Genomic DNA, 26,807 nt, shown 5'->3' with positions numbered 1-26,807 from the left:
GGGAGAGGGGAGGAGGGGGGGGGGTCCTGCCTGCGGGGGGAGCCTGGGCCGCCCCTTGTCCGGCCACCCCCACTGTCCAGTCCCGCTCCCGGCCGCGGCGGCCGCAGCAGCCGCAGCAGCAGCGGCCCCAGGATGGTGAGCGCCGCTGACCCCCAGCCCTGGCCCGTCGCCCCCGGCCCGCGCTTCCGCCCCGGTCCTTGGGCCGGACGCCCCCCCAGGCCGCGCACACTCACCTAGGACCCGGCCGGGATGCCGAGGTACGCGTCGCAGGCCCGGGCGGGGACAGGCGCGGGAGTGCGCGGGCCGGCCGGGGGTCAGGGGGTGGCGACTGTGCGGTCCGATGTCCGGAGCTTTGTCCGCGGGCGCGGGGCCGTGCGAGGCTCGGGAAGGGCGGGGGACCGAGGAGCAGGGGGGTCTAACTAGGTGGAGGTCGGAGGGCAAGGCCGGGAGAGACCAAAGCGGGTGCGTGGGAGCCCAGGGTCATTTCCCGGGAGGAAGGGGGCGACCAGGGATGGGATCGCCGTTCGGCCGCCGACGGGCACCCGCTTCTCCTCCCGGTCTGGAGCGCGGCGGTGGTGGTAGCGAGCGGCGGGCACTGGGGAGTCTGCGGGCTCGGGGAGAAGGAGCCAGGATTTGCGGGTTCGGGTCCCAGAAGGATCCGGCGGCCGGAGCCCGAGGGCTGGCCCGCAGGCCCCTCCCACTCCGTCAGGTCTTTGTCCAGCGGCCCCTGTGTGTGCGGGAGGGGGTGGGGGCTGGGTTACTGCCCTGGAGATTCCCCAGCATCGTGACGGGGCAGTGACAGGAGACTGAGGCCATTTCTATCCCTGCGCCCTTAACGCACTCGCCTTTCGCCTTTCGTTTCTCTTCAGTCCGGGTCTGCAGTCCCAGCTCAGAGTTGGGGTGTTGCACGAAGCTGCGCTTACTTTCACCCGTGGGCCATTGGTTACCCTGAGCCCCCCGGAGTTCTCAGTTCTAGCTAGAGCCCCTTAAACTTCCCCACTCCTAGAGCCCTCTTCTGGTCTTTGCAGAGATTCCCAATTCCAGACCCCCGTAGATTGTTGGGCGGGCACACAGTAAGACCTTAATAGATATTGGCTCCCTCCCGGACCTTTCTGGTCCAGTGGTTCCTGCTGGTCTGTGGAGCGTTCTGCGCTGGAGAGAGCGAGAGCAGCCTGGAGCCTGCGCCCCGCGGTGGCCCGGAGTGCAGGGGTGGGTGGGCGGGTGGGTGGGCTGTTAAGGGGATGGTCACTAAATCAGGATTAGGCCATGGGGCTGTCAGGCTGCCGGCCCAGTCTCCATGGATACCTAATTTGGAGGAGAATAGAGGACCGAAGAATGTTTGTGTTGTCCTCACGGCAGTAGAGGCGGAGCAGGCTCCGGCTCTCAGTCCGGCAGCTAGGAGTGGGGAGTCTGCTCCCATCCCTCCCTGTTCTGGGTTTAGAGTCAAGGGACTTCTCAGTGTCCCGGGGTTTGACACCTTCGCCGGAGAGTCACTCTGTATTTGGAGTGGTCCTGGATGCGGGAGTTGCGAACCCTCCCCAGTGTCACATCCGAAACCCCTGAGCATCCTTTAGGAACCTTGGGTGCCCCAGAACCTCCAGGTCTGGTTTGAACCGCATTCTCTAATGGACTTTAGCCCTTTCCTCCCAGGGACAGCCATAATGCCCAGCAAGGCGGTGCCGAGCTGCAGCACCCCAGAATGAGAGCGGGTATTAGGCGCCCCGAGCTGCGGGCAGGGGGCGGGGCGGTACTTTCTCCAGTCGCCCGAAGAAAGGGGAGGATCTTACTTGGACGGCTCTGGAGGACTGTGTGACAGGCCTCGTAAATCCCCTTTACCCATATTTAACACCATTTCATTTATTTCCACTTGATTCCATTGGTGTGCGCAGCAGCCAGAAGCGACCCTCATTGCCCTTGATTCCATTGGTGCCCGCTGCGGCCAGAAGCGACCCACAGGCCCTTACTGTACTGTCTTCTAGGGGAAGCCCTTTTTGAGTCAACGGAAATTGTAATGCAGGATTGGAGTTGTTCCTGGAAGGCCCAGTCCTCAGGACTTCTCAGTCTCCCGAGGAGGAGGAGAGGGAGGGGCCCGAGTGACACAGGGATGGTGCAATGGGCCTCCAAGGTCCTGCATAGTCTTTGGCTCTGGTGAAGAGAGTAGCCAGATTAAAGATCACCTAGTTAGACAGCTCCAGTACACAACCCAGATCAAGGCAGGGAAAGGGAGGGAAGAGAGAGGAACCCAGGCACCTGTGTGGTGTTCCAGCGTCCATTCCTGCCTCCCTCCTGGTCATCCATGGCCATAGCTTTTTATGGATCAGGAGCCCCTCCCCTCCCCTGCCTGACTGCAGCTTTATTGCTGAATCTCAGGCTCTCCACGCAATTTCACGCCTCTCTGCCTCTGCTCCTGCTGTTCCTTCAGCCAAATGCCTTCTCCATTGTCCCGGTCTTACCACAACCTCCTCATTCTTCAAGGCCCAGCTAGGATGCCACATAACCCCCCCTCCAGTGTAGCCTCCCTAGAGTCCCCAGCTCTTGTCACTTGTCCCTCCCTTCACAGCCTCCTTGCCCTGCACCTGTGCCTTCCTTCCACTGTGATGGATCCCAACTAGTCTTTGCGCCAGGAGGCAGCAAACCCACTATGGCCCCTGACCCACAGTGGACTTTTTTTTGTGACCTTTTGGGTGTCTGTGTGGGTGAGGAAAAGGAGTTTTGTGACGAATTTAACCAGGTGGTCTGCAGATCCTGGACTCTTGTCATTCCTCCTGGGTGGTGGGAACCCCTGGGTGGCTCTGCTTCTCCTTTCTTTCTCTCCTATCCCCCTCCTCCTCCTTGATGACCCTTCCCACCCCCCCCAAGTCCAGGGAGGACTTTGCCCCTTCCCTTCCCCACAGACCAGCATTCCTTCCCCATCACTATCACCCTGTTAAACAGAGAGACCAGTCAGATCCGTATGGGGCACATTAACAATTGCTTATTATCTGGCCGGACTCCCCCACTCCTCACCACTGGTCCCTACTGCTGCTACCCTGCATCCTGAGGAGTCCTGCCCTCCCTTCCCCCACCGCTGGTCTTGGAGGAGGTCAGGGGACAGGTTGGCTGGCTGCCCTTTCCCTCCCTGACCCCTCTAGCTGAATTTTGCCTCTTCTCGCCTTGGCACCAATGACTTCATCACCTCACTTAATGGAAACCAGGCTCCACACAGGAGCCTGGCTCAGGAAAGGCCCAGGGCTGCATCCTGGAAGGTGACCAAGGACCAAGGCCTGGCATACCTTTCTTCTGTTGCCTTGAGCGCTCTTGCCTGCCAGTGGATGGAAGTCAGAGGCAGGGGTGAGCCGTATTCACCTGAAAGCCTTGTCCTGGTCTACTCTGCTGTCTCCCGGGAGCTAGAGGTCTTAAGAGCTGTGTGACACCAAATTTTAGGGCTTTCCCTGCAAAGAATCAAGAAATAGGACCAGAGTATCGATAGACATGAGGGCTCACAATCTAACCCTGGCACTAACGAGGCTGAGACGATTACCACGAGTTCAAAACTAGCCTTGGTTACATAGTGAGTTACATATCATTGTGGGTCACAGAGTGAGGCCTTGTCTCAAAACCCAGCATCACCACTGCTAAAAAAGGGCCAGGATGTAGCTCAGTGGTACAGTGTTTGATGATACCACCCACCCCCAAAAGACAACAAACTGAACATAACAAGAAATCTAATGGTGTTTCCTGGGGCCACCGCTGAGCTGCAGAGAGGCAGTGGGAGAGTAAGGCTTCTGCTTAAACACATGCACCCAGATAGTCTAGCTGGAGGAGCCGGACCTTCAGGATGACCGCTTCTGGGGGTCCCCTGACTGTAGATAGCTCAGGAGTAGATGCTGGTTAGACTCTACAGGTCCTGGGTTGAATTCTTGGCCACTGGTGGAGGGGGCAGAGCCAGCAAACTGTGGGTCTCCACTCTTTGTTTACAGAGTCCTCAGGGAGGATAGTGAAGGTGTCCCCAGAAAAATGCATTGTCATTACCTGACATTACCATACTTCATCTTCCCCTTTAAGATCTTCCCCTTTAAGAGCTCTTGAATCCTGAGGCTTCTCCAGTCCAACCCCTCTGGGGCTCTGAGGCCAGGGTCTGGCCTGCAGCCTAGGTCTTCTGACATCCTTGCTGGGTTTGTTACTGGCAGGGGACTGTGTGAGCCGCAGGGCAGGCATGGGGATTGCCGGGACAGTTTTCAGTTTTGAGGGGTCACACTGCTCCCCATCTCGGACTGTGTGGCTTGGGAAGAAGCTAATGGGAGATTTTTATTGCTTAAGGGTCCACTTGTCTTCAGGAAGAAGAGGCAGAGAGAAAGCTCTTCTCAGCACTTCTGGACGCGGGCAGCTGTGGGAAACTCCTGTAGCACTTGGGAAGCACTCAGTTCCCCTTGGGTCTTGGGTTGTGAGCAGAGAATGGCATCTATGCTTGAACAAGCAGCGTAGTAAGAAGTGAATGAGGCCAGAACAAGGGGACAGCTCTAGTCGTGAATGACCCAGTCCACGAGGGCTGTGATTACAGCGAAGGCGATTTCTGCTGACTGGTGCGGTTGGCACCTTGCTACCCTCCAGTTCTGAACCGTGGCAGCTTTAGACTCCAGCTGCTAACTGTAGGTGGGCAGGAGTTCCTAATGAAAAGTTGTGCCCAAGTTCAACCCTATTTCATTTTTGTTAATGTATTCTTTGCAGTATTGTAGCTTGGACGTGGGCCTCGTACATGCTGGAGCGGAACTCTGTCCCCACAGCCCAACCTTAGTTTGTGTTGTTGGTCCCGGACCCTGCTCTAAGGACAAGCCTCGGGTTGTAGGGACTCTGCCTGTGTAACCCTGGGAAAGTGACATCTGCGGTGGTCTGTGTCATAGTCTCAGGTTATTTGTGAGCTGGGGACAGGAGCCCCACGGAGATGCGGGCCTCTTTGTCTATGCACTATTGCCCATCTCTCGGGATGCTCAGTGCCTTGGAGCCCAGGCACTCCAAAGAACCACCTCCCAGGGCAGGAGGAAGAAGATGCATGACCGATGTTCTGGCCTCACAAGGCTTGTGCGCACCACCTCTGAAACTCCAGAGGCAGCATCAGGATAGAGAACATGGCTCAGGAAACAGGCACGCAGGGGAGCCAGCATGGCTCCCACAGGAACTGGGCTGACAGACGCCTGCCTTCTTTTACCTCATTCAGTGCCTGGCACCCTTAGGCTAGTGACAAGATTAGTCATTGACACAAGGAAGAAACTACATTTCACTTTTGGCCCTTGGATGGATCCCTGCCTTCTGTGGTGACCCCGCACTGCAATGTCCTAGGTGTTCTCATCCATGGCTTCAAAGAATGCCAGCTATGGTCCCTGACATTTCTCCCCTACAAACTGGGCTTCATGCCTGTAGTTAGAGTCAGTCTCTCTCAAGAACTTTTTTACATTTATTTATTTGTTGATTGTGTATGTGTGCCTCTGCAAATGTGTGAAAGTCCGGAGACAGCTTGGGGAAGTTGGTTCTCTTCCTCCCCCTTGCAGGTTCCAGGATCAAACTCAGATGATCAGGCGGGGCAGCAAACACTCTTGCCCACTGAACCATCTCGCTAGTGAGGCTGTCTTAACAAAGCCTCACAGTGTGTGTGTGTGGGGGGGGGGAGTGTCAGCCCAGTGCTGCCTGCCACAGGCATCTAATGTGAATATTGGTCACCGAGCCTTGGTATCGGGTAGCCATTCATCCATCCAATAATCATTTTTTCTTTTAATGTGATGTCATCTTCAAGGAACTTAGAAGATGCTGGAGACAAGCAAAGAGGCGAAAGGACAGGCTTTGGTCCCAACACTGCCTGAGTGGAAGGGAACCTCTGAGGTGTGGTCACACAGAGTTGTGCAGGGTGGTTGGGGAGAGACTGTGAGGGAGGCCAGCTATCGGAGCAGGACTCCTGGGAAGGGGCTTGTCCTGGGAGGCTGTGTCAGTGGGAATCAGCAGGCAACTGGGACAAGGGTCACTCTTCGGGCTCGTCTTCCTGGAGCGTTGAGTTCTTCTTGACCCTTGGATGCTTAAGAGTCTGAGGAGGTGTTTAGTCCCTGAGGCCATAGGGGGAAACCCCCCAAAAACCCAGTGGTCACAGAACACCTCCCACCCCAACCCCTTGCACTCCATGGCTCCTTCCCCACCGGTCTGCATGTTGGCATTCGCTGGGTACGGTGTGCGCTCTGACTCTGGCCACCAGGAGAAGAACCTCCTCTCCCACCTCACTCTGTAGAGACAGTGGCTCAAAGATGGTTTTGCTCCTCAGAATCACCAGAAGTTAGGGGATTTGGTAGAAGTGTATTTGAACTTCCTGTGGTTGAGAAGTTCAAGGTATAGGGCTGGTCTCAGGCAAGGGCATTTGTACTGGTCATGACCTGGTGGGAGGGCACATGAGAACTATGCGGAGACAGAACTGGCCCGTTCTCACAGTGCTATTACCCATTCCTTAAAAAAAAAATGGAGCCACTATCTTACTATGCAGCCCAGGCTAGCCTTGAACTCACAGAGATCTTCCTGCCTCTGCCCTATGAATGCTAGGATTAAAGGTGTAGACCACCATGCTCAGACCCCACTCCTTTTGTGGCAAATAGCTCTGGAGAGTGAACTGGGACCTTATGCATGACAGGTGGGCACTCTACTGCTGACTCATGTCCTGGCCGGACACGAATCCATTCATTAGAACAGAACCTTCATGGTCCAACCACCCCTTTAAAGGATGGGGTCTTGGTCTGATTCTTTGTCTTTGTCTCCGTCTCCTGCTTTCTGTTTAATTAATTAATTAATTGAGACTGGGTTTCACTGTGCTGGCCTGTGCTGGCTCACTGTTTAGCACTGATTGGACTCAAGTTTCTAGCAATGCTACCTTAGTTTCCCAAGTGACATTGGGCTGTTACACCTGGCTTCAACTTGAGTTTTAGCAAGGAGGCCAGACAGAAAGCACCAGGCCCTTTCTCTAGAGAGCTTCCTTTCCAGTGGACATGTCCTTTGGGGATGGCACCCTTCTGTCTTGTTCCTCTACTGTCACTCTCTCTTTGGGCCTGAGTTTTAGACCCTCGGCCCCCTCACTGAGAAAGATAGAACTTTGGAAAGTGGGCTACTGGGAGCGAGGGAGTCTAGGGATTCATCTTGGGACCCACCCATGTGGGAACTGCAGGGGGTACCCCAGAGGAGCGTTGATGTCCTGTGTCCCTGTTGGTGGGGGCACAGCATTTCCAGGGGTTCTGGAACTTTCAGCTTCACCTTCCATGAACCTTTGCCGTTTTCCCAAAGAGTGGGGAACGGTGGTGGCTTTCCTCTGAGCCTGACAGTGAGTCTGTCTGGCTGCCTTCGGGAGTTAACACTGCAGCCAGAGCTCCTCAGACCTGGGCACAAGCTCTAGAGGGTGCTGAGCTGAGACTTTGATTGTAATATGGGGAGAGGCTCTAGGGAGACTTGGTAATGGTGAGGGAGGCCAATAGGAGGCAGAATCAAGTGATACTATTCTTAACTGTTAAATCAAATGGCATCCCTTGGGCCCCCTGTTCTTGCCTGGTGACTTAGACCAGGGAACAGTGCCTCGGTTTCCTTCTCCGTCACATGGGAGTCCCTCTCTTGGACTGTTGTGAATATTAAATATCGGGCATATATGAAGTGGGTAATATGTGGAGAACCCCACGGGGCAAGCAGAGGGGAATTGGTGGCTACACAGCCTTCGCTTATCATCCGCCCCCAGTTTTTCCTGTTCTCTCTGTTCCTGTGGTCCTGCAGCCGTGGGAACCACCCCCTTGAGGACAGCTCTTCCCTCTCAACACCCAGGTGGACCGGCCAGGCGGCATAGCTGAGTGACTCAGCCCAGCACCCCAGGGCTGGGGAGAGGCCGGGAGGTCTGTCCGCCTGGGGATTTGGAGGTGGGCTGCCTGGGCCTGTTTCCTCATCTTTGGTGAGGCAGGCACTGTGGGGTGTGTTTCTCATCCACCATCATGCACAAGAATGGAACACATTTGGGAAAAAGGGTCAACCAGACTTTAAACCTTTTGGAGGCTGCATACCCTTACACCAACCCAAGGCAACTAGATTCTAGGGCAACATGGAGCCTTGGAGGAGACACTGGGCTTCTGGCCCAAGGCTTGTGTCCCAGGACCTCTAGGAAGTTCATAAATAGGTCAGTTTTCCAGTGCTACTCTTTCCCTTCTTACAGTTTTTTTTATACAATGAAAAGTATTTTTGAGAACAGTTCACAGGCTTGCCAGCTGTGAAAAGGGCCGCTGGCTTAAATCTGGCCAAGAGCCCCGACAGCTCCAGTCTCCTGCCCCCTGCCCATCAGGCACTAAGTCCTGAAGGCAGGTGAACCGTAGGTGCAGGCTCACAAGAGGCAGACTCTGCCCGAGAGCAGTGACCCCAGCTCTGCAAAGCAGCAGGTGACAGCCTCCTCTTCCAGCACCTGTGTCAGCCCCACAGGTGCCTCTTCCCCACAGCCCGCTGCCGCCTGCGGAAAGGGAGAGGGGCTGAGCCCTAAAGGACAGCTGATTTGAAGTGGGACAGCACAGGGTTCAACCAGGAGAAACCAAACTATCTCCAGAAGGTTGTTACACAGGCTACAGGTGTGGTTCAGTGCGGATCATGGTTTTTTTCTGGAATACTTTTGCTGGGCGGTTGAGGTCGCTGTTCTAAAATTATTGGGGAGCATTATGGGTACACCCCTTGCCGGAAGGCTTTGGTTCCTGATCCCATTTGTGTCTGGGGAGGTGGTGAAAGAGAGGAAGGATAAGGGTGAGTGTGGGGGAGAGCAGCGTGGGGTGCTCTGCCAGGCAGCTTGCCCTAGGGAGATTCACACAGGAGCGTAGAGCAGGGATTGATGGCTGCTGTCAGTAAGCATCAGAACGGTGGCCAGTGAAGCAGGGGCCAGGCATGGTGTTCCCCAGTGTGGACCACGGGAAGGTGCTGGAACAGGGGCCAGGCATTGCATTCCCCAGTGTGGACCACGGGAAGGTGCTGGAACAGGGGCCAGGCATGGCGTTCCCCAGTGTGGACCATGGGAAGGTGCTGGAACAGAGGGGCCAGGCATGGCGTTCCCCGGTGTGGACCACGGGAAGATGCTGGGGCGGAGGCCCAGGCATGGCGTTCTCCAGTGTGGACCACGGGAAAGTGCTGGGGCGGAGGCCCAGGCATTGCATTCCCCAGTGTGGACCACGGGAAGGTGCTGGAACAGAGGGGCCAGGCATGGCGTTCCCCAGTGTGGACCACGGGAAGGTGCTGAGGCAGAAGGCCAGACAGAGCCTGGCAGAGTGAGCACGGGTGGCTCAGAAAACGGACGGCTGGGACTGGAGAGATGACAGAGACAAGACTGAGGCTGGGCAGGACAGCGATCTCCCTGCCAGGGCCACTTGACGGGATCCTGTCTATTATTCCTTGTTAGAACTGGCTTTGTGCTTTGGACTGGGGGACCCCCGCCTTGTAGTTAGACAGAAGAAGGGCCGGAGAGCAGAGGTAGAGGGTTCAAACGTGGGGCCAACTGTGGAGGGCCATCTTAGAGACCGTCGGTGGAACCAGGTGATTCATGACATAGGCTGTGACTTCTGAGTAGTGACGGCCTGAGGTGCACAGACGGACTCTGAAGGGAGAAGGTGGAAGGTGTCCGGGTCATATGGAGTCCAAGGTCCTTGAACATCCAGGCAGGCCCTATAGATTCTCATCTGGTTCTTGACTCCTCAGGTCCCAGGTATGGTGAAAAGGAAAGGTCAGGATGGTTAGATCTGGTCAGTGGGCTCTCAGGAGGCCATCTTGCCTAGGTAGTTCCACAGTGACAGAAAGGGCGTCATGAGGCCTGGGGTTTCTAACAGACAGAGGAGAGGCTGGTGGACGATGTCCCAGGACACAGGCTAGAGGGGCAGGGCTGGCTAGGACAGCCTTGGGAGCCCGTGCACTCAGGGCTGCAGGCTGTGCTCCCAGGGCCCTGCAGGCGGTTCTTAAGTTGTCTTTTTCTCCACAGTCTCCCTTCAAACCTGTTAGGGTCCTGTTTGTTTGTTTTTGTTCTTTTCTGTTGGGAAAGCAGTCCCTCTCCAGGGCTCTTCCGGGCCTCTGAGGAGCTGGTTCGAACCTGCCCTGCCCTGACTGCTGCCTACTCAATCCCAGCTCCCACCAGCATGCCTGCCTTGAAAGTGTTCGGGGCCCACAGGCACCCTGCCCTCTCTGCCAGTTCACACTGGACTAGAGGTCAGAGATCCAGACGCGTGCCATTCACCCCATAGGCTTGTGCTCACCCTCTGCAACAGATAAGCTGTGGGAAGGAGGAAGGGCGGTGACCCCTCCCCCACAATCATCCTCTGGGCCTCCTAGAATGGCCTTAGAAACCCCTAGCCCTGGTCGCTCTTCTGTTGGTTGTTTAATACCTGCCTCCCTCAGGACCATGGTGGGTCTAAACTGTGCTGGGCGGGGACTCTAAGAACAGCGGGTGAAGAGGAGGAGGGAAAAGGGAAGGAGGGTGTCCTGCTGTTGGTTTATACTGCAGTCCCCCTCTATGGTGGCTCCCAGAGGTCTCTGCTGGTTCCCACTGTCCTTCGGATTTGATGAGGATGTGTGTGTGTGTGTGTGTGTGTGTGTGTGTGTGTTGGGGGGTCTTTTTAGCCATTGGAAAGCACACTGGGTTGTATTAGCTCCCTTCTTTGCCTTCCTCGGGGACCAGGGATAATTCCTGGCTGACTGCAACTGTAGCTCGAGGGTAGTGTGGTAGGATGGGCTGTCCTGCCCTCCAAACTGTTCCCAGCCCACGACTTACTTCTCTTGAGCAAGGGAACATGTGTGCCCATTCTTCTAGCCCATCCCTACCAGGCAAGAGGCAAACAGGTCAGCTCTGGTGACCTCTCTGAGGCCCCTGGCTCATCACCCAGAGTCTGAAATGGTAAGGCTTTGTTTAAAAGAGAATGCTGGTTAACCAGATGATGTCTCGTACTCAAAACATAGGGGTCCTATCTAGGCTGGTTCTTTCTCCTTGGTGTGCACAGGGAGATGGCTCAAAGAAGGATACAGTCCTGACAGCCCTGTCCTGGCAGCAAGATGGGGTGGTGGGAGGGTAGGGCTTAGGGCATTCTTCAGCAGGGACAGTAAGTACCTGGAGGTGGGAAAGCTGTGTGGGGGCAGGAGAGAGAGGGCCTTTGAGCTGGAAAAGTGACTAAGTCAGGCCTGACAGCCTCAGGGCAGCCCCAGAGAGTAGAGCCCTGATCTACTGAGGTGGACACAGGTTGTGGGGCCTGGCAGAGTTATCCCCAAAGGCAGCCAGGTCACAGAAGGCACTGGCGGGTCCCCGAGCTCCTGGGGAGGACTGAGTCCTATCGACATTGGCGGCTTTGTGTGCTGTCCAGCTTCAGGCTCCTCAGAGTGTGGGGAGGGGACTGGGGGTCACTCTGGCCTCCAGCTTCAGGCTCCTCAGAGTGTGGGGAGGGGGTCTGGGAGTCTCCCTGACCTCCAGCTTTAGGCTCTTCAGAGTGTGGGGAGGGGGTCTGGGGGTCACCCTGGCCTCCCAGGGTTGTAGACAGACTGTTTGATCAGTGAGTGTGCAAATTGGGATTTTATGGATTGCTTATTCACTGCTGGAGCCGAGGCCCCCAAATTCCTCTGAGCCCCAGAATGTAGAGCCTCTTCCTGGGAGTTCCCCAAAGGCCCCGCCCTCCTGCTGTGGCTCTTCCCGAGGCCCCAGGCTTTGTCAGTGGAGGCCAGAGCGGTTCAAATGTGCTAATACACTCCCTGGGGACTGTTGGACACTGGGACTTACTTGTCAGAGCTGTGATTGGTCAAAGACCTTGAGAGGGGGTTTGTAGAAGCAGCTGTGTGTGTGTGTGTGTGTGTGTATGTGTGTGTGTGTGTGTGTGTGTGTGTGTGTGTGTGAGGGGGTTGGGGAATGTCCACCCTGCTCAGACCACTGAACCGAGACAAAGGATATTCAGCTAGCCTGGAACAAGGATTAAGCTCAGAACAAGGTCTGCCTTTACCTGGTTCAGATGATGAGGGAGCCCACTTTACAGCTCCACCTGGTGGAGGCTAGTGAGTGTGCGTGCGTGTGTGCGTGTGTGTGTGTGTGTGTGTGTGTGTGTGTGTGTCCATGTGAAGGGCGGGACTGGGTTGTATCTGTTGGAATAATCCAGCTAAGATTATCTTCCCCTAAGAGTCTCCATTGCTTCTCCCCACTCTCTCACTCCCTGGTGGAGATTAACATCAGCCCAAGCAAGGCCGGGCATGGACTGTCCAGGCCTCAGGGGACACAGCTGTGACCCCCAGATCTGTTGTCATTTGGCAGTGCTTTCACTGTGGTCACATTTCTCCCCCTCTGCCGGCCCCCATCTGTCCTTGGGCTTGGATGAGGATGAGGATGGTGAGCAGGGTGGGGGAGGGGTGCTTAGGAGCCAGTGGGGGTGGGAAGCACAGCCAGCCTAAGGGCCAGATGACAAACTGCCCTGTCCTACCTTGTGTCCTGCTCTTCTTGGGCAGACCAGACAGGCTGGGGGAGGGGCTGCCCCCGTGGGGTTGAGGTCATCTCAGGGAAGCTGCAGTCCAAATCACCAGGGAGGCTGAAGGGACAGCCTGTGTCCTGAGGAAGGCCACCTGAGGCCTGAGGAGCAGCCTGCCACAATGGTCCCACAAAGCTCAGGCTACAGAACAGAGCAGTGTGGTCCAGAACGTTCCTTGGTGATGTCCTGTATGGAGCTGATATCATACATGACTGTCGAGTGCTTGTAATGTAGCCAGTGCTGTTGGGGAACACACTGTAATTTTATTATGTTTTAATGGATTTAAATATAAACAGTTCCCTGTGGCTGGTGGCTGCTTTTTGGATAGTGTGGGATTAGAAGCTGTGGGCACTAAATGAAGTGCTTGGGAACAGATGGTATCCCTGCCTCGTTCTGGCTGGGTGGCGAGGCAGGACCCTTCCTGTCACATCGTGCTCCTGGGGCACCACGTGGATATGCTGTATGTGTTCTCCGTGACTAGAGATCCTGCATGGATCAAACAGCCAGAGCAGGAAAGGGTTGGCTATAGACCTCTAGATGTGGGGGGCTGGAGGGACTTCAGTGGGTTGCCATCCTGACCAGGCTTCCTGGAGGAGGGGGTAAGGTGAAATTAGACTAGATGGAGTGGGCAGTCAGGGCATGGGCAGGTGGCTGGGCCTAGTCCTGGAGACTCAGTGACAATGATCCTGAGCAAGGCCACCAGGACCAAGGCTGGAGCAGGGAGCAGGAAGCTGGAAGCATGGGCTGAGTCACACTGCTCTTAACAACGGTTACAACCTTGGGAGAGTCCTGTCCCCATCCTTCATACAATGGAAGAGCAGAGACTCTGTTGGTGGGCACTGAGAAGGAAGGGTCGATGATAGCTAAAAGTTCTGCAAATACTGCCAGCCCAGGAAAAGTGGAAGGCTTACTCCTCAAGGGTGCCAGCCCCTGGTCCGGCCTCTTAACAGGACAACAGATGGTCACAGCTTGGCTGTGGCCCTGACCGAGGACACAGACAGGGATTCTTTGCTGCCCCCTCCCCCCCAGTTCGTATGTGTGCACACATGGCCCAGATGGGGCCACTTGGCCAGTGTTGCTCATGCTGACCTCCTGCTGTTTGGCATTTGACATATGAGGAGACCAGGGGCAGTACTCCCCACACCCCCACCCTGAAGAGGAGCCAGGCTGGCGGGGAGGCCTCACTACCTCCAGGAAGCAGGGTCCCAAGGGCCCTGATCTCTTTACCATGTGTCCATGGCCTTTGATGGGAATTCCATTGCCCCCTTTGTCTTCCCTTGGAAGTCTGTGGGATGGGAACAGAAGAGAGATGAGAGAATCGAGGCTGGTGGGTCCCGGGGACCCGGGATGAATGGATGCCTTTGGGCTCTAGTCTTCGCTTGACGTCCACTACCCCCACCCACCCATCCACCCATCCATCCATCCACCCACCCGTCCATCCATCCATCCATCCGTCCATCCATTCATCCTAAAACCTATCAAGAACTTGCTGTGTGCCAGGCACTGTCTTAGCTGCTCGGGAAAGAACAGTGAAGAACAAAAACTCCCTGTTCTCATGGGGCTTTTTAGTGGTTCCTCAGAGGAAAGCAACAGATAGCTCATATAAGACGAATGCTGGCAAGACTATCAGGATGAGGGGACAGTATGTGAAGTGAGGTGACAGCTGAGCCGTGAGGGTGCTCCCAGCACCACTGTGGGGAGAATGAGTACCTTCGGGTGGGAGGATCAGCAGGTGAGGGTGAGGATAGGCCAGGTGCAGGACTTAAGGGAACAGACCTGCGAGGAGTGGGAGCCATCCAAACTTAAGGGTAAAAGGACCGGGATGATGGCTCAGCCATGCAATTGTGAGGACCTGCGTTCCATTCCCCACAAAAGAGCCAGATGCATTAGTGCAGAGAGGAATCCCAGCCCAGGGAGGCAGATGGATGCTGAAAGCTCATTGGCTAGCTAGCCTAGCCAAATCAACCAGCTTTAGGTTCATCAAGAGATGCTGTCTCAAAAAGTAAGGTGGAGAGCAATTTAGGGAGACATTCAACATCAGCCTCTGGCCTCCACACACACAAACATGCACACGTGCTCACCTTGCACTCGCACACACAAAGAAGACAGAAAGCTTTTCTGGAGGAATGACACAAGCAGACTCGTTTCCAAGCCTCTCGATGGCTAGAGGAGCTCAGAGTAGGCGCAGTGCGGTCTTGGGGCCGAGGGGGAGACATCTGGGGGGGTGCTGGAAAGGGCTGTCATCTGCACACATCCTGAAGCCAGAGCCAGCTGGTGCGGTGCGAAGGAGTGGCTGATGACGGGTGGCATCTGCCCGAGCGATCTGAAGTGAGCTCAGAGTGTGTGGGATGGGGTGGTAGCCAGAGATCTAGAGACATGTTTTTGTTTTTGTCTTGGCGTTTTGAGGCAAAGTGTCTTGCAGGCTGGCTTCAAACTCCTGATTTTGGTGAGGAACTCCTGAAGCTCCTGCCTCCAGGTTCCAAGTGCCGACATTACACAGGCGCGTGCTACTATGCTCAGCTTTGAGTTTGAGCCGTGTTCATGGTGGCAGCTGGACTGGAGGCCACATGTGTCAGCCATGGTGGAGTACAGTTAGGAAACCAAGGTGGCAAGACCCTGCCTAGGTAGCATCTACACACACGTGATGGTTAAGTTTTTTGAGCCTGGCTGTGATCATCCAAAGACCTGAGTGGAGAGAGAAGTCAGAGCCCAGGCCTGTGGTTGTGTGGAGGCTGGCGAGTGGCCCGGGGCGGGGGGGGGGTAGCTGGAGAGCCTCTGGCCTGGCGTCTAGGTCAGCAGAGATGGGTGAGGACACCAGTGAGTGGTGTGCTGGGCCTGAACACAGAGCTGGACCAGTTTGAGGATGAAACGGGAGGAGAGGAATCAGAAATTCTAATCTGGGCAACTTTCAAGCAGTTGGTTCTGGAAAAGTCTTAAAAAGCAGGCACAGGGGAATCAGAGCTTATTCCACTGGGAACAATCACAGCCTACTGTGGGCTGATGAGGACACAGTGGAGAGGAGGAAATAGTCCTGCAGGAGAGGAGAGAAACCGGGGCAATGCCACCGGGTGTTCAGAGGAGGATCAGGGCCCAAGAGGAAGCCCATACACCACTCATCAGCCCGTTGGCCCTGGGTTCTTGTGGCCATGCAGACTTTATCCAGCCTCCCCAAGGAGGTAAGGGGTTAGCAGTGGGGGGCCTGGGAAGACACAGGGCTCACTGTGGACCCTGATGGGCCTGGAAGACTTAGTAAGAGACAGGACGTGGCAGGTGTCATGAGCCAAAAGCCTGCCTGATGTTCTGAGTGAGCTGGGCTGATTTTTCTAGATATCTCAGGAGGAACGGTGGCTTGCATTGTCTTATTAGGTTGGTACCCCTCAGCAGAGAGGCCTGTGCTCTTCACAGACAATTACCAGAGCATAAGCAACATGGATATAGGCAAACAGAGAATCGGTCCAGAAAACAGCTTTGCGAGCGGACACTCTTCACTCCTTTCCTTCATGTCTGCCAGCCCTGTGCCTCTTTCTTTCTTTCTTTCTTTCTTTCTTTCTTTCTTTCTTTCTTTCTTTCTTTCTTTCTTTCTTTTGGTTTTTTTTCGAGACAGGGTTTCTCTGTGGCTTTGGAGCCTGTCCTGGAACTAGATCTGTAGACCAGGCTGGTCTCCAACTCACAGAGATCCGCCTGCCTCTGCCTCCCGAGTGCTGGGATTAAAGGCGTGCGCCACCATCGCCCGGCCCTGTGCCTGTTTCTTGTACCCCTCTGCAGCGCCATGATCTTTACTGTGGCTCTGAGCCAGGAGAATAGCGAGGAACAGCTGGGGAGGGAAGCCCCTGCTCCCCTGCTCCCTCAAAACACTGCTCCTCAGTTGGCACACGAACCTTGCCACAGGGAACACGGTGGTTCCGAAGGAAGAGACGTCCCCTTCTCGGGTGGGCCACACCTCAGTGGTATTGCTCTAGCCTTGTCTGCTTCTGTAAGTGGAGGGGACTAAATGAGAGGACTGGACACTGCGTGCAGCTCAGCACACTTCTTCCTTTTTTTCTTATCTTGGGCCTGGAGTCTGTGCCAAGGCTCCAATCTTTGCAGACCCATTTTGGGTGGTGTCCACAGCCCCAGATATAGCCTTGGCTGTCTCTGAGCTTCCAGAATAAATCTTTTCTTCTTCCCCTGCCCCATCCCTTTCTTTGCTATTCAAACAAACAGAAAACCAACCTGGCAGGACTGGAGAGATGGCTCAGCAGTTAAGAACATATATTACTGTTACAGAGGGCCTAAGATTGGTTCCTGTACAAGGCTTTTTCTTTTGGGTCACCAACCAGCTCCCAAATCACAACACTAGTTTTGAATGCTTGGCTTTAGCTTACCTTTTTTCTGGCTAGCTCTTTGAACTGAAATTAACCGGTTTCTCTTCATCTACCTTTTGCCTTTCGGCTTATTACCTTTCTTACTTCTGTATATTTTACTTTCACTGCTTATATTGTCTGTCTGTCTGGCAATAGTTGCCTGGCTTCTTGTCCCAGGTGTCTCCTCCTTCTCTCCAGCCTAGGTTCCTCCTCCTCTGCCCGTCAGCCCCACCTATTCTTTCTCTGCCTACCTATTAGCTGTTCAGCTCTTTAGTAGACCAGTCCTTAGGCCGGCAAGGCGAAACATCTTTACACAGTTAAGGCAATATTCTGCAGCCTTACATTGTAAACAAATGTAATACATCTTTGCCTGGTTCAGATAACTACAACAGGTTCCTAGTATCCATGTTGGGTGGTCTATAAGTCTGGCGCCAGGGGATATTACGCCCTCTTCTGACATCTGCTGGTACTTGCACTCATGTGCACATAGCCCCACAAAGAAACACACACTCTCACACACGATTAAAAAAAATTTTTTTTTGAGACAGGGTTTCTCTATAGCTTTGGAGTCTGTCTTGGAACTAGCTCTTGTAGGCCAGGCTGGTCTCGAACTCACAGAGATCCACCTGCCTCTGCCCTCCCAGTGCTGGAGTTAACAGTGTGTGCCACCACTGCCTGGTCAATTTAAAAATCTTTTAAAAATTCTTAATAAGGGGCTAGAGAGATAAGTCAGCAGTTAAAAATACTGCTTTTCCAGAGGACCTGGGTTCAATCCCTAGCACCCACATGGCAGGTCACAGCCATTTGTAGCTCCAGGTCCAGGAGATGCAGCGCCCTCTTCTGGCCTCTTTGGCACCAGGTAAACACTTGGTGCAAAGTAGGTAAAACACCCATTTACACTGAACAAAACAAAACAAAAAAACTCCATCAATGTTCCATTAGCACCGAAAAACTCAAGTTACCAGAGCTGTAAGAATAGTAGTGATTTTTTAACCTAATATTTAATTGACAACAAAAACTTGAATGTTTTCAATGAAAGGTTAAGTCCCACAGTTCTGCACATTGCTCCACATGGTTATTTGTGGCGAGAACACTTAGTTTGCGGCAGTTTTAAGTACACAGTGCTGTGTTCACTGCAGTCATTGGGCTGGACAGAGCCCTTGCCCTACCCTCCTAACTCAAATGCTGGTTTTTTTGGTCATCCCTCCCCATTCCTTCTTCCTCCTTTGTGGTTTCCTCCCTTTCTTCCTGACCACACTCAGCTTATCAAAGCTGTAAACTTGGGTCACAGTTTGACCCAGTTCTGCCTGTCTGTCAGCTGGCACACGGTTGGCGACTCTGAAAGTGTCAAAAGGCTACAAGATAATATGCTTAGTGAATATGGACCATGGTCGCTTTCCTGGCAGCTTCTGCTAATTCCTAGACATGCACTGAGCCCCAGCTATACCAGGGTCTGTGGCAGGCCCCCAGAGCATCCCCTAAGCAGGAGGGTCCCTCTGTCCTGGGGCCTATTCTCTCGCCTGGAGCATGAGAGAGAGGTTTCTGTGTGGTAACTGCAAGGACGGGGCAAGTGCCCAGTCCTCCAGGTCCCCATGTCTCTGTCTTTCCTTCTTTTTCCAATGGCTGGGGGTTGGCATGAGGGGCAGGGTCCAGAGCAGTGAGGCCTGTTCAGGCTCTGCTAGGGACTGCGGACCCCTGGGACCTGAGTTGTAAGCAGCAGACAAAAAGCCTATGACAAAAGGCCTGTGGGAGCCTGTGTGAATAGATTAATGAGATCTCCATACTGAGGCCCCACAATGAGATTCTCCACTTGGTCCTTTTGTCCCAGGCTGAGATAATGGAGCTGGAGGAGGCTTGCCCAGAAAGGGGCATGAGCCCTCCTCCACTACAGCTGAGTGGGGGCCAGATGCCCCTTCTCTACTATGGCCACCCCCCCATGGGTAATGGAATCTGGAATCAGAATTTCTGAGGTCTTAAGGAGCTTCTGGGAACTGGAGAGAGGCGCTGACACTGTGAGTGCTGTCTGTGCCCATCCGACTCGAGACTGTGCAGCCTAACTTCTGAGAACCCTTAGGATTGCAGTGAAATGTCTGGGCTTCTCCCGTGGAAGCGATAGTTACTGACAGAGTGTAAAGAATAGCAAGGTGGGGCGTCTGGCTGGTGGTCACACAGTGACAGCGTGGGGTCTGCTGGTTACGCTGTCAAAGCACAGGGATGGGTTGGGCGCTCTTAGGCAGGGAGGCAGTGCAGCCCTAAGGCTGCTTGTGAAGGCTGAATCAATCTTTACAATCCCGGGCTTCCTCCAATGAGAAGTGGGGCTGTAGGAGAAACTATTCTTACATTCAGTAGTTCTGTAACCGCTGGTTATCATACCGTGTGCCGTGTGTGTGTGTGTGTGTGTGTGTGTGTGTGTGTGTGTGTAGTTCAGAGTCCCAGCTACCACTAGGGCAAGCCACAAAACCCAAACTAAAGACTGTTTGCCAGCTCTGGTCCACACGCTGTTGTGTGTGACTGCGTATCCACAGGGAAAGGGACAGCTTTCTCTGGGCTGCTTGGGCAGAGGATACAAATCCCCATGAGGTACGAAGACCAAATCCACAGTTCTGGAAGACAGCTATGTCTACAGGAAGATATGGGAGCCATTTTCTTAGACCGACAGGAGCCAGCACTATGACTCTCAGGCAAAGCATTGAAGGGCTTGAAGGTGGGCACTGCAGGAAGATGCCGAGGGCCAGAGTTTGACTCCTATCTGTTGTGTATCTAGGAGAGAGGCAGGGCTCTCCCTGCATCTCTGTCTCATTTGGTTGGAGCACCAACATGGGGGAAGTCTATGAAGTGGCGGGAGGACCATCCTGTCCTGTCCTGCTGGCAGGAGTCTTCCAGTCAGCTCCTTGCCCCAGCCCCCAGGTCACCACTAAGCCGGAGAGGGGTACTACTTGGGGCCTATAGTTTGTACTGCCTTTCAACATTATTGTAAATCCTCCATCCTCTACCTGTTATGTATTATGCCCTTTAATCTGGAGAAAATGAGGTTCCATAAGGTTGGGTAGTCTGCTCAGGATGCCCTGTCAGTGTCTAGCTGTGACTTTGAAACAGGTCTCCCTTATTCAGGGCTCTGCTCTTGCCCAAGTCCTGGTGTTCCTCACCCCTGGCTCTGCCGACCCCGGAACTATAATAGGATAGAGTGAGTTGGAAGGGGGAGGTTGGCTGTGTAGGGGTGTTAAGGGCTGGTAGGGAGCAGGGAGTTAGTGATCGCCATCCATACGAAGGCCAGGCTGGTGTGGCTCGGTCTGGGAGGAAGCTCCTGGAACTACTCTTGCTGGGGGCCTGTACTCTCAAATGCATACTCCTGCAGTCTGCTGTGTTTCCGGGATCCTTTTTGCTACCACTTTCAACCTGAAAGCAGATCCTGGAGCCTGGCCTCCCTCCCTTTTCCGTTTGTGCCCAGGCCTCAGACTAGATTCAGACTCAGACCAGATCCTTTCCATCTCCAGGCTCGAGGGAAGTGCGTGTTCCAGTATTCAGCAAAGCCCAAGTTGCTCGAGATGTGGCTCCTTGCCTACCTGCTAGCCTAGAGGACATGTGGCAGATCACGTTCACCACACGTAGGCAGCAGTCCCCAAAAGAAGGGGAACAAAGCAAGGCTGGCAGTTAGTGGGGACCCAGGGCCAAGGGAGGTCATCTTGGATTTGTGAAGAGAGTTACATTCCCAATGGGAGGAACTTGTGCACAGCACTTAGGTTGGACTGATTGTTGGCACAGGATGGGGATCTATCTGCAGCTGAGGTTGGTAGACTACCAGGCCTTTGGCCTACAAGGTGTATGTATACAGCTGCAAGCAAGGGGGAAAACGGGGCAGTGGCTTCATTTTTCTTTTTTTCCTGGCTAAAACGGGGGAAAAAAGATCTAAAGTATCTGAAGAGACAGGCCAGTGATTAAGAAGTATGGGGTGATACCAGGCATCGGTCTCCGCCACAGAGGGCTGATTTCTGCAGAAGAGAGCGGGAGTCAGGCTGGGAGGGCAGGTCAGAGTGTCCGATGAGTGACTCCCCGTGGTACCTGGTGAGGACTTAGTCAAGATTGCCTGGCAAGGGAGAAGGAAGCTCATGGGGACAAGTCCAGGCCCTTCCTCCCCTGTAGGGTCAGTGCACTCAAGGGAGACATAGTCCCCAAGTATTCTCTGTATTGAGAAATTGAGAGCCAGGGCACAGGTGATAGGAAGTGGATAAGTTGTGACTTGGTGTCCCAGAAAACTGCCCCTCTTTCACCAGGTAATGGCTCTCATCTTTGAAAACCCTCAGCAGGAGCTGGGACTCTGAACACATATCCCCCACCTCTATGTTTGTTCTTCCTTCCAGCTGCTGGTACCTTCCAGAACTATTACCCTCAGGTATTAGTGCATAGGTCATGCTTTTTCAAGGTGGACCAGCAGGCCCTTTGGCTACAAGGTTGATAGAGATGTAGATAAAAGTGAAAATGGGGCCCATTTCATTTTCCAAGAATAACCAGCCGCTGCCAGTATGGTGGCTGTGCACAACCAGAGGAAACACTGCTTTCAGCCTCCCGCACACACACACACCGTCACGACTCTAGAAACTGTATTTCTCGGTCCTCTCTATAGGCTCAGTGTGTAGTTTTGTAGGTGTACACAGTACAAGAGCCTGGTACAGCTCTGTAAGTTGTGATATATCTCCAGCAGGTGGCAGTACAGTGCGCCAAGGAGGCCAGCCGTGGTTTGTTTCGCTTTGCACTGCTAAAGCTGGTGTTAAACTCCAGGGCTCCTTCTGAGTGCAAAGAATGCAGGTGTGCATAATTGCATTACTGCGTCTGGCTAGCCCTGGCATTCAGAGTGTACTGTTTCTGTCATCCGGGATGCACTGCTCCCTGTGACTGTTCAAGATGCCACAGAGACACTAGCTCTTCGGTGAGTCCTCAGCCAGGAGAGGCATGTTCTCCTGAGATCCAGGGCCTCAGGCAAGCCCCTCTATTACTTCACAAAGGATGGTATTTACTTGACTTCCCCGGCTGGCTGAGCCATCTTAGCCATCCTTATTTGCTCAATACAGTTTTTGCAGAGAAGTTAGAAGCAATGCTCCAGTGTTTACCTGGCCTGCAGGAGCCTTGGGTTCAGTCCCCTGCTCTCTGGCAGAGGTAAAATCAGCTTTTCCCAACTGAGGATCACTGGGTGTATCAACCACACTCCAGGGCAGACTCCATGCTCAGGAGCAGTTGGCCAACACAAACTAACTCCAGTGTGTGTGTGTGTGTGTGTGTGTGTGTGTGTGTGTGTGGACTTTTTGCTTCACTTTGATTTGTTTTTGGCATTCTTGAAATCTCATTAGTTCTTTTGATTTTCTTTTTTTTTTTTTTTTGTAGAGTTTTTGTTTATTCGTTTGTTTGGGGGTTTTATTTTTGAGAGAGAAAGAGAATAAAATTGGGTGGGGAGGAGGTAGGAAGGATGGGGAGGAGTTTTGGAAGGGAAAACCAATCCAAATATAGGGTGTGGAAAAAAAACTAAAAGAATGGGAAAAAAATTAAAAAAAAGGAATTTGAAAGCAAACCGGGAAGCAGAGGAAGATGAAAACAAGGAATGAGGTCTGAGACACACGAACACAGGGAGAGGGCGAAGAAAGGAAGGAGAGAGAGAATGTCCTCACAGGGAGGACCAGCGCTCAGCACTGCCTTATTTCTAACCCATTTGCAGAGTCCCAGTCCTCCACCTCAGCCCCTTGCTTCATGAACCTGTTCAGTATATGGCTTCATCATTGCTACCTACTATATATGTAAATGCCTCACTTCTGATTTTCTTTAAACTTATTTTTATTTTCTTGTGACACGGTCTCTTTCTGTATCTCAGGAGGCCCGGTACTCACCGTGTAGACCAGGCTGGTTCAGATCTGTGGCGGTCCTTCTCCCTCTGCTTTCCAAGGAAGGGCTCTGGTTACAAGATGAGTCACCACGCCAAGCTCGTTTCATTTCCACAGCGAATTCTGTTTGCTTGCTTGCTTTTGAGGCACGGTCTCTTGAAACCCTGGCTGGCCTCACTCACTCTGTAGCTTCAGATCTCCCGCCTCTAACTCCAAGGTGCTGGGATCGAAGGCATGCCCCACCCACCACATCTGGCTTTATGAGGCTCTGGGGATTGAACTCTGGACTTTGTGTGAGCTTTGAACTCTACCAAATGAGCCACATCCCTGGCCTCAACCGTGATTGTTTTACAAGATATGTAAGTCACTTAGGGCTGTACTGAAACCTAGGGAACCCCCTTCCTCCTTCCTGTCTAGTCTAGAAATGCAGGGTGATCTCCCAGGTTGGTGCAGTGGCTTCAGTCAGCCATTGCAACAAGGACGTGAAATGTGGAAGAGCATCTCTCTCTCTCTCTCTCTCTCTCTCTCTCTCTCTCTCTCTCTCACACACACACACACACACCAATACAAAGTTTGCTGAAGGAAGAACCTGCTATTTTATAAATCCATCAAAAGCTTGGGCTGTCTTGGTATACCACGGACTCACTTCATTTAGTCTTTGAAGTTTTATTGTTGGGCTAGGCTGGCTTATGGGAGCCGCATAGCAAGACAAAACTGTTCCTCAGGCTCTGAATCTCTTACTACTTCAGGATTCATGCCTTGGTGGGTGTCAGAGGACAGTTTAGGGAACGGCCTTGGACTGTTTTTGCTGTTGATGGCACAGAGACACTGTGATAGCTCACAGACCTGCTCCGTGGCCCCACATACCAGAAACTTTTGTTCCTTTTGAGAACTGGTGTTTTGCAAAGTGAGTGTGATCGCACCTCCCTCTTTATTTGGTGACTGGGACACTCAGAACAAATTAGCGTTCACTTTTTAAACCCCTTCAGTGCTGATCCCAGGTCCCTGAGCATGGCAGGCAGGTACTTATCCAGCCCTGGGATGCAGCTGAAAGTCACTTGCATGCTCCATATTACCCCATGCAGTTCAGCAAATTATCTGCCCGTTCCACACAATGTTTGTAAGGTGAACAGGCATGTTCTAGTTGGCAGGGTTCTAGTTTATTTAGGCAGAGGCCCAAAGAAATCAAATAGCAAGGAAATAAGTGTTGTTGGGTTAGCCACTGTGGTTTCCAGGGTGGATGGGCAGGATCACACTCCAGGGCACTTCTGACCTCAGGCCCAAAATGGACTTTGGGTTTCAGTGAAGGCCAAGGTGAACAGAGAATCTTGGAATGCCAACTTATTGGACCTCCTTGCCAGGAGCTCTGGGCCTGCCTTACTAATCCTTACAAACTCTGACACCCCTGCCATGGCCCGCACACAGTGGGTGAACGGCAAGTATTGGTCACTCCCCAGTCTCATGGTTTAGCTCTTCCAGTCTGGCCCTTTCCTCTGCTGGGTCCCAGTAATGAGCTTTGTTCCCTAGGAGGCACAGCTGCTGTGGGGAAGATTGCTGTTGTCCGACGTGTGCAGTTAGGGCTAACCATGGCACTTCTGGGTTCCTCTTGGTGCCAAGGAAACCATTTCAAACAAACAAACAAACAAACAAACAAACAAACAGGCAAGCAAACAAAAGGTCCAGAAGGTTGGGAGGGAGAGCCTGTCATCATCTAAGACTGGGGACCGTCAGTGGGTCCCCAGAGCCGCTGCAGGAGCTGACCAGTCACTGCTCTTCTTGCCTGCAGTTCTGACAAAGATGCACTGGACACCAGAACACGCCCAGCCCCTCAACCAGTGGCCAGAGCAGCACCTGGACGTCTCCTCCACTACCCCATCGCCGGCCCACAAGTTGGAGATGCCTCCAGGGGGTCGCCAGCGCTGCCACTACGCTTGGGCACACGATGACATCTCCGCCCTCACTGCCTCCAACCTCCTCAAGCGCTACGCTGAGAAGTACTCCGGAGTCCTGGACTCGCCCTACGAGCGCCCGGGCCTGGCCAGCTACAGTGACACCGCCTTCCTCAACGGCGCCAAAGGGGACCCGGAGCCCTGGCCCGGGCCGGAGCCACCTTACCCGTTGGGCTCGCTCCACGAAGGCCTCCCAGGAGCCAAGCCGGCAGGCGGGGGTGGGTCCGCGGGCCTCGGGGGCTCCCCGGTGGTAGCGGGGAACCTGGCTGAGCCGTTGTATACCGGCAATGCGTGCGGGGCCCCGTCGGGGGCCACCGACTACGCGACGAGCTACGGGGGCGGGTACCTGGCGCCCGGCTACTGCGCGCAGACGAGCGCGGCGCTGGCCCCACCGCCCCCGGCCGCGCTCCTGCAGCCAGCACCGCCGCCCGGCTACGGGCCCTCGGCGCCGCTCTACAACTACCCGGCGGCCGGCTATGCCGCGCAGCCCGGCTTCGGGGCGCTCCCGCCGCCCGCCGCGCCCCCTGCGCCCTACCTGCCGTCCGGCCTGGCGGCGCCCACGCCCCTACCCGCCCCCGCGCCGCCCCGGCCCGCGCCCTACGGCTTCCCCACCGCCGCCGCCGTCGAGGGCGTGTCGCTGAAGCGCAAGGCGGTCGACGAGGGCGCGGAGGCTCGCTACCGCAAGTACGCTTACGAGCCCGCCAAGGCCCCCGCGGCCGACGGCGCCGCCTACCCCGCCGCGGATGACGCCGAGTGTCGGGGCAACGGGTTCCGCGCCAAGCCAGCTGCAGCTACGGAGGAGGGGCCCGTCAAGTACGGCGGCGGCGGCGCTCTCAAGGTCCTGGGGTCCCCCGCCTACGGCCCGCAACTCGAGCCCTTTGACAAGTTTCCCCCCGAGCGGGTCCCGGCCACCCGCGGAGGATTCACGGCGCCGTCGGGGGAACCTCCCAAGAGTGTGGACCCGGGAACCCTGGAGCTGGTGACCAGCAAGATCGTAGACTGCGGGCCCCCGGTGCAATGGGCAGACGTGGCGGGCCAGGGCGCGCTCAAGGCGGCGCTGGAGGAGGAGCTGCTGTGGCCCCTGCTGAGGCCACCCGCCTGTCCCGGCAGCGCACGCCCGCCGCGGACCGTGCTGCTCTTCGGGCCCCGCGGCTCCGGCAAAGCGCTGCTGGGCCGCTGCCTCGCCACCCAGCTGGGCGCCACGCTGCTGCGCCTGCGTGGGGCCGGCCTGGCCGCCTCGGGCGCCGTCGAGGGCGCGCGCCTCCTGCAGGCGGCCTTTGCGGCTGCGCGCTGCCGCCCGCCCGCGGTGCTGCTCATCAGCGAGCTGGACGCGCTACTGCCGGCGCGGGACGACGGGGCCTCGCTGCGGGCGCCTCTGCTGGCCTGCCTGGACGGCGGCTGCAGCGCGCGCCACGATGGCGTGCTGGTGGTGGGTACCACCTCGCGGCCGGCAGCCCTGGACGAGGCGACTCGCCGGCGTTTCGCGCTGCGCTTGTACGTGGCGCTGCCCGACGGCGCGGCGCGCGGGCAGATCCTGCAGAGGGCGCTGGCTCAGCAGGGCTGTGCGCTGAGCGAGCGGGAGCTGGCCGTCCTGGTGCAGGGCACCCAAGGCTTCTCAGGCGGCGAGCTGGGGCAGCTGTGCCAGCAGGCAGCGGCCGAGGTCGGCCTCTCCGGACTGCAGAGGCCCCTTTCCTACAAAGACGTAGAGGCTGCTCTAGCCAAGGTGGGCCCTCGGGCTTCCCCCAAGGAGCTGGACTCTCTAGTGGAGTGGGACAAAATGTATGGCTCCGGACACTAAGGATGGCCGGTGAGATGCCACCTTCGCCAGAGGATGGCCAAAGGAGTGATGAATGTGGGGGTGAAAGAGGGGAGGGCTCTGCTGGTGAGTTCGTTCGCATGGGAAGGAAAATGCTTCTGCCAGGCAGATCGATGCCATATGCACCAGTGTACTCAGGTTTCTCCTATTTATTATGGATGGGAAGTTCGCCATATCCACTGGGCACACCCGACAGGAGCTGGCACCAGGGCCTAGGGAGCTCCTGTCCTCTCTCCGTAATCCTTTTGTCTCCTTGTCCTCTGAGCGCCACCCTTCTTTTCCCATCCTACCTTTTCTGTTTAGGCTTAGTTTCTCCTCGAGGCTTTGTCATTGAC

The 26,807-nt window shown here is 55.0% G+C and overlaps 1 protein-coding gene across 2 annotated transcripts; it reads left to right on the top strand.

The window, feature by feature from the left end:
- Window positions 1–26,581, top strand: Fignl2 (fidgetin like 2). 2 transcript variants are annotated; one of them, XM_050122471.1, is made up of 2 exons: window positions 1–257; window positions 24,494–26,581. In XM_050122471.1, exon 2 carries the CDS (start codon window positions 24,505–24,507, stop codon window positions 26,452–26,454), a length of 1,950 nt encoding a protein of 649 aa, XP_049978428.1. In that variant the 5' UTR covers window positions 1–257; window positions 24,494–24,504; the 3' UTR covers window positions 26,455–26,581. The 2 variants fall into 2 exon arrangements, with proteins under 2 accessions (XP_049978428.1, XP_049978429.1); XM_050122472.1 differs by having other exon boundaries at window positions 57–135.
- The last annotated feature ends 226 nt before the right edge of the window (window positions 26,582–26,807 follow it).

Source organism: Alexandromys fortis, unplaced genomic scaffold (assembly GCF_014885135.2).
Source record: "Alexandromys fortis isolate MF-2015 unplaced genomic scaffold, M_Fortis_MF-2015_v1.1 scaffold_216, whole genome shotgun sequence".
Lineage (NCBI taxonomy): Eukaryota > Metazoa > Chordata > Mammalia > Rodentia > Cricetidae > Alexandromys > Alexandromys fortis.
This window is presented reverse-complemented; position numbering and strand designations above follow the sequence as displayed.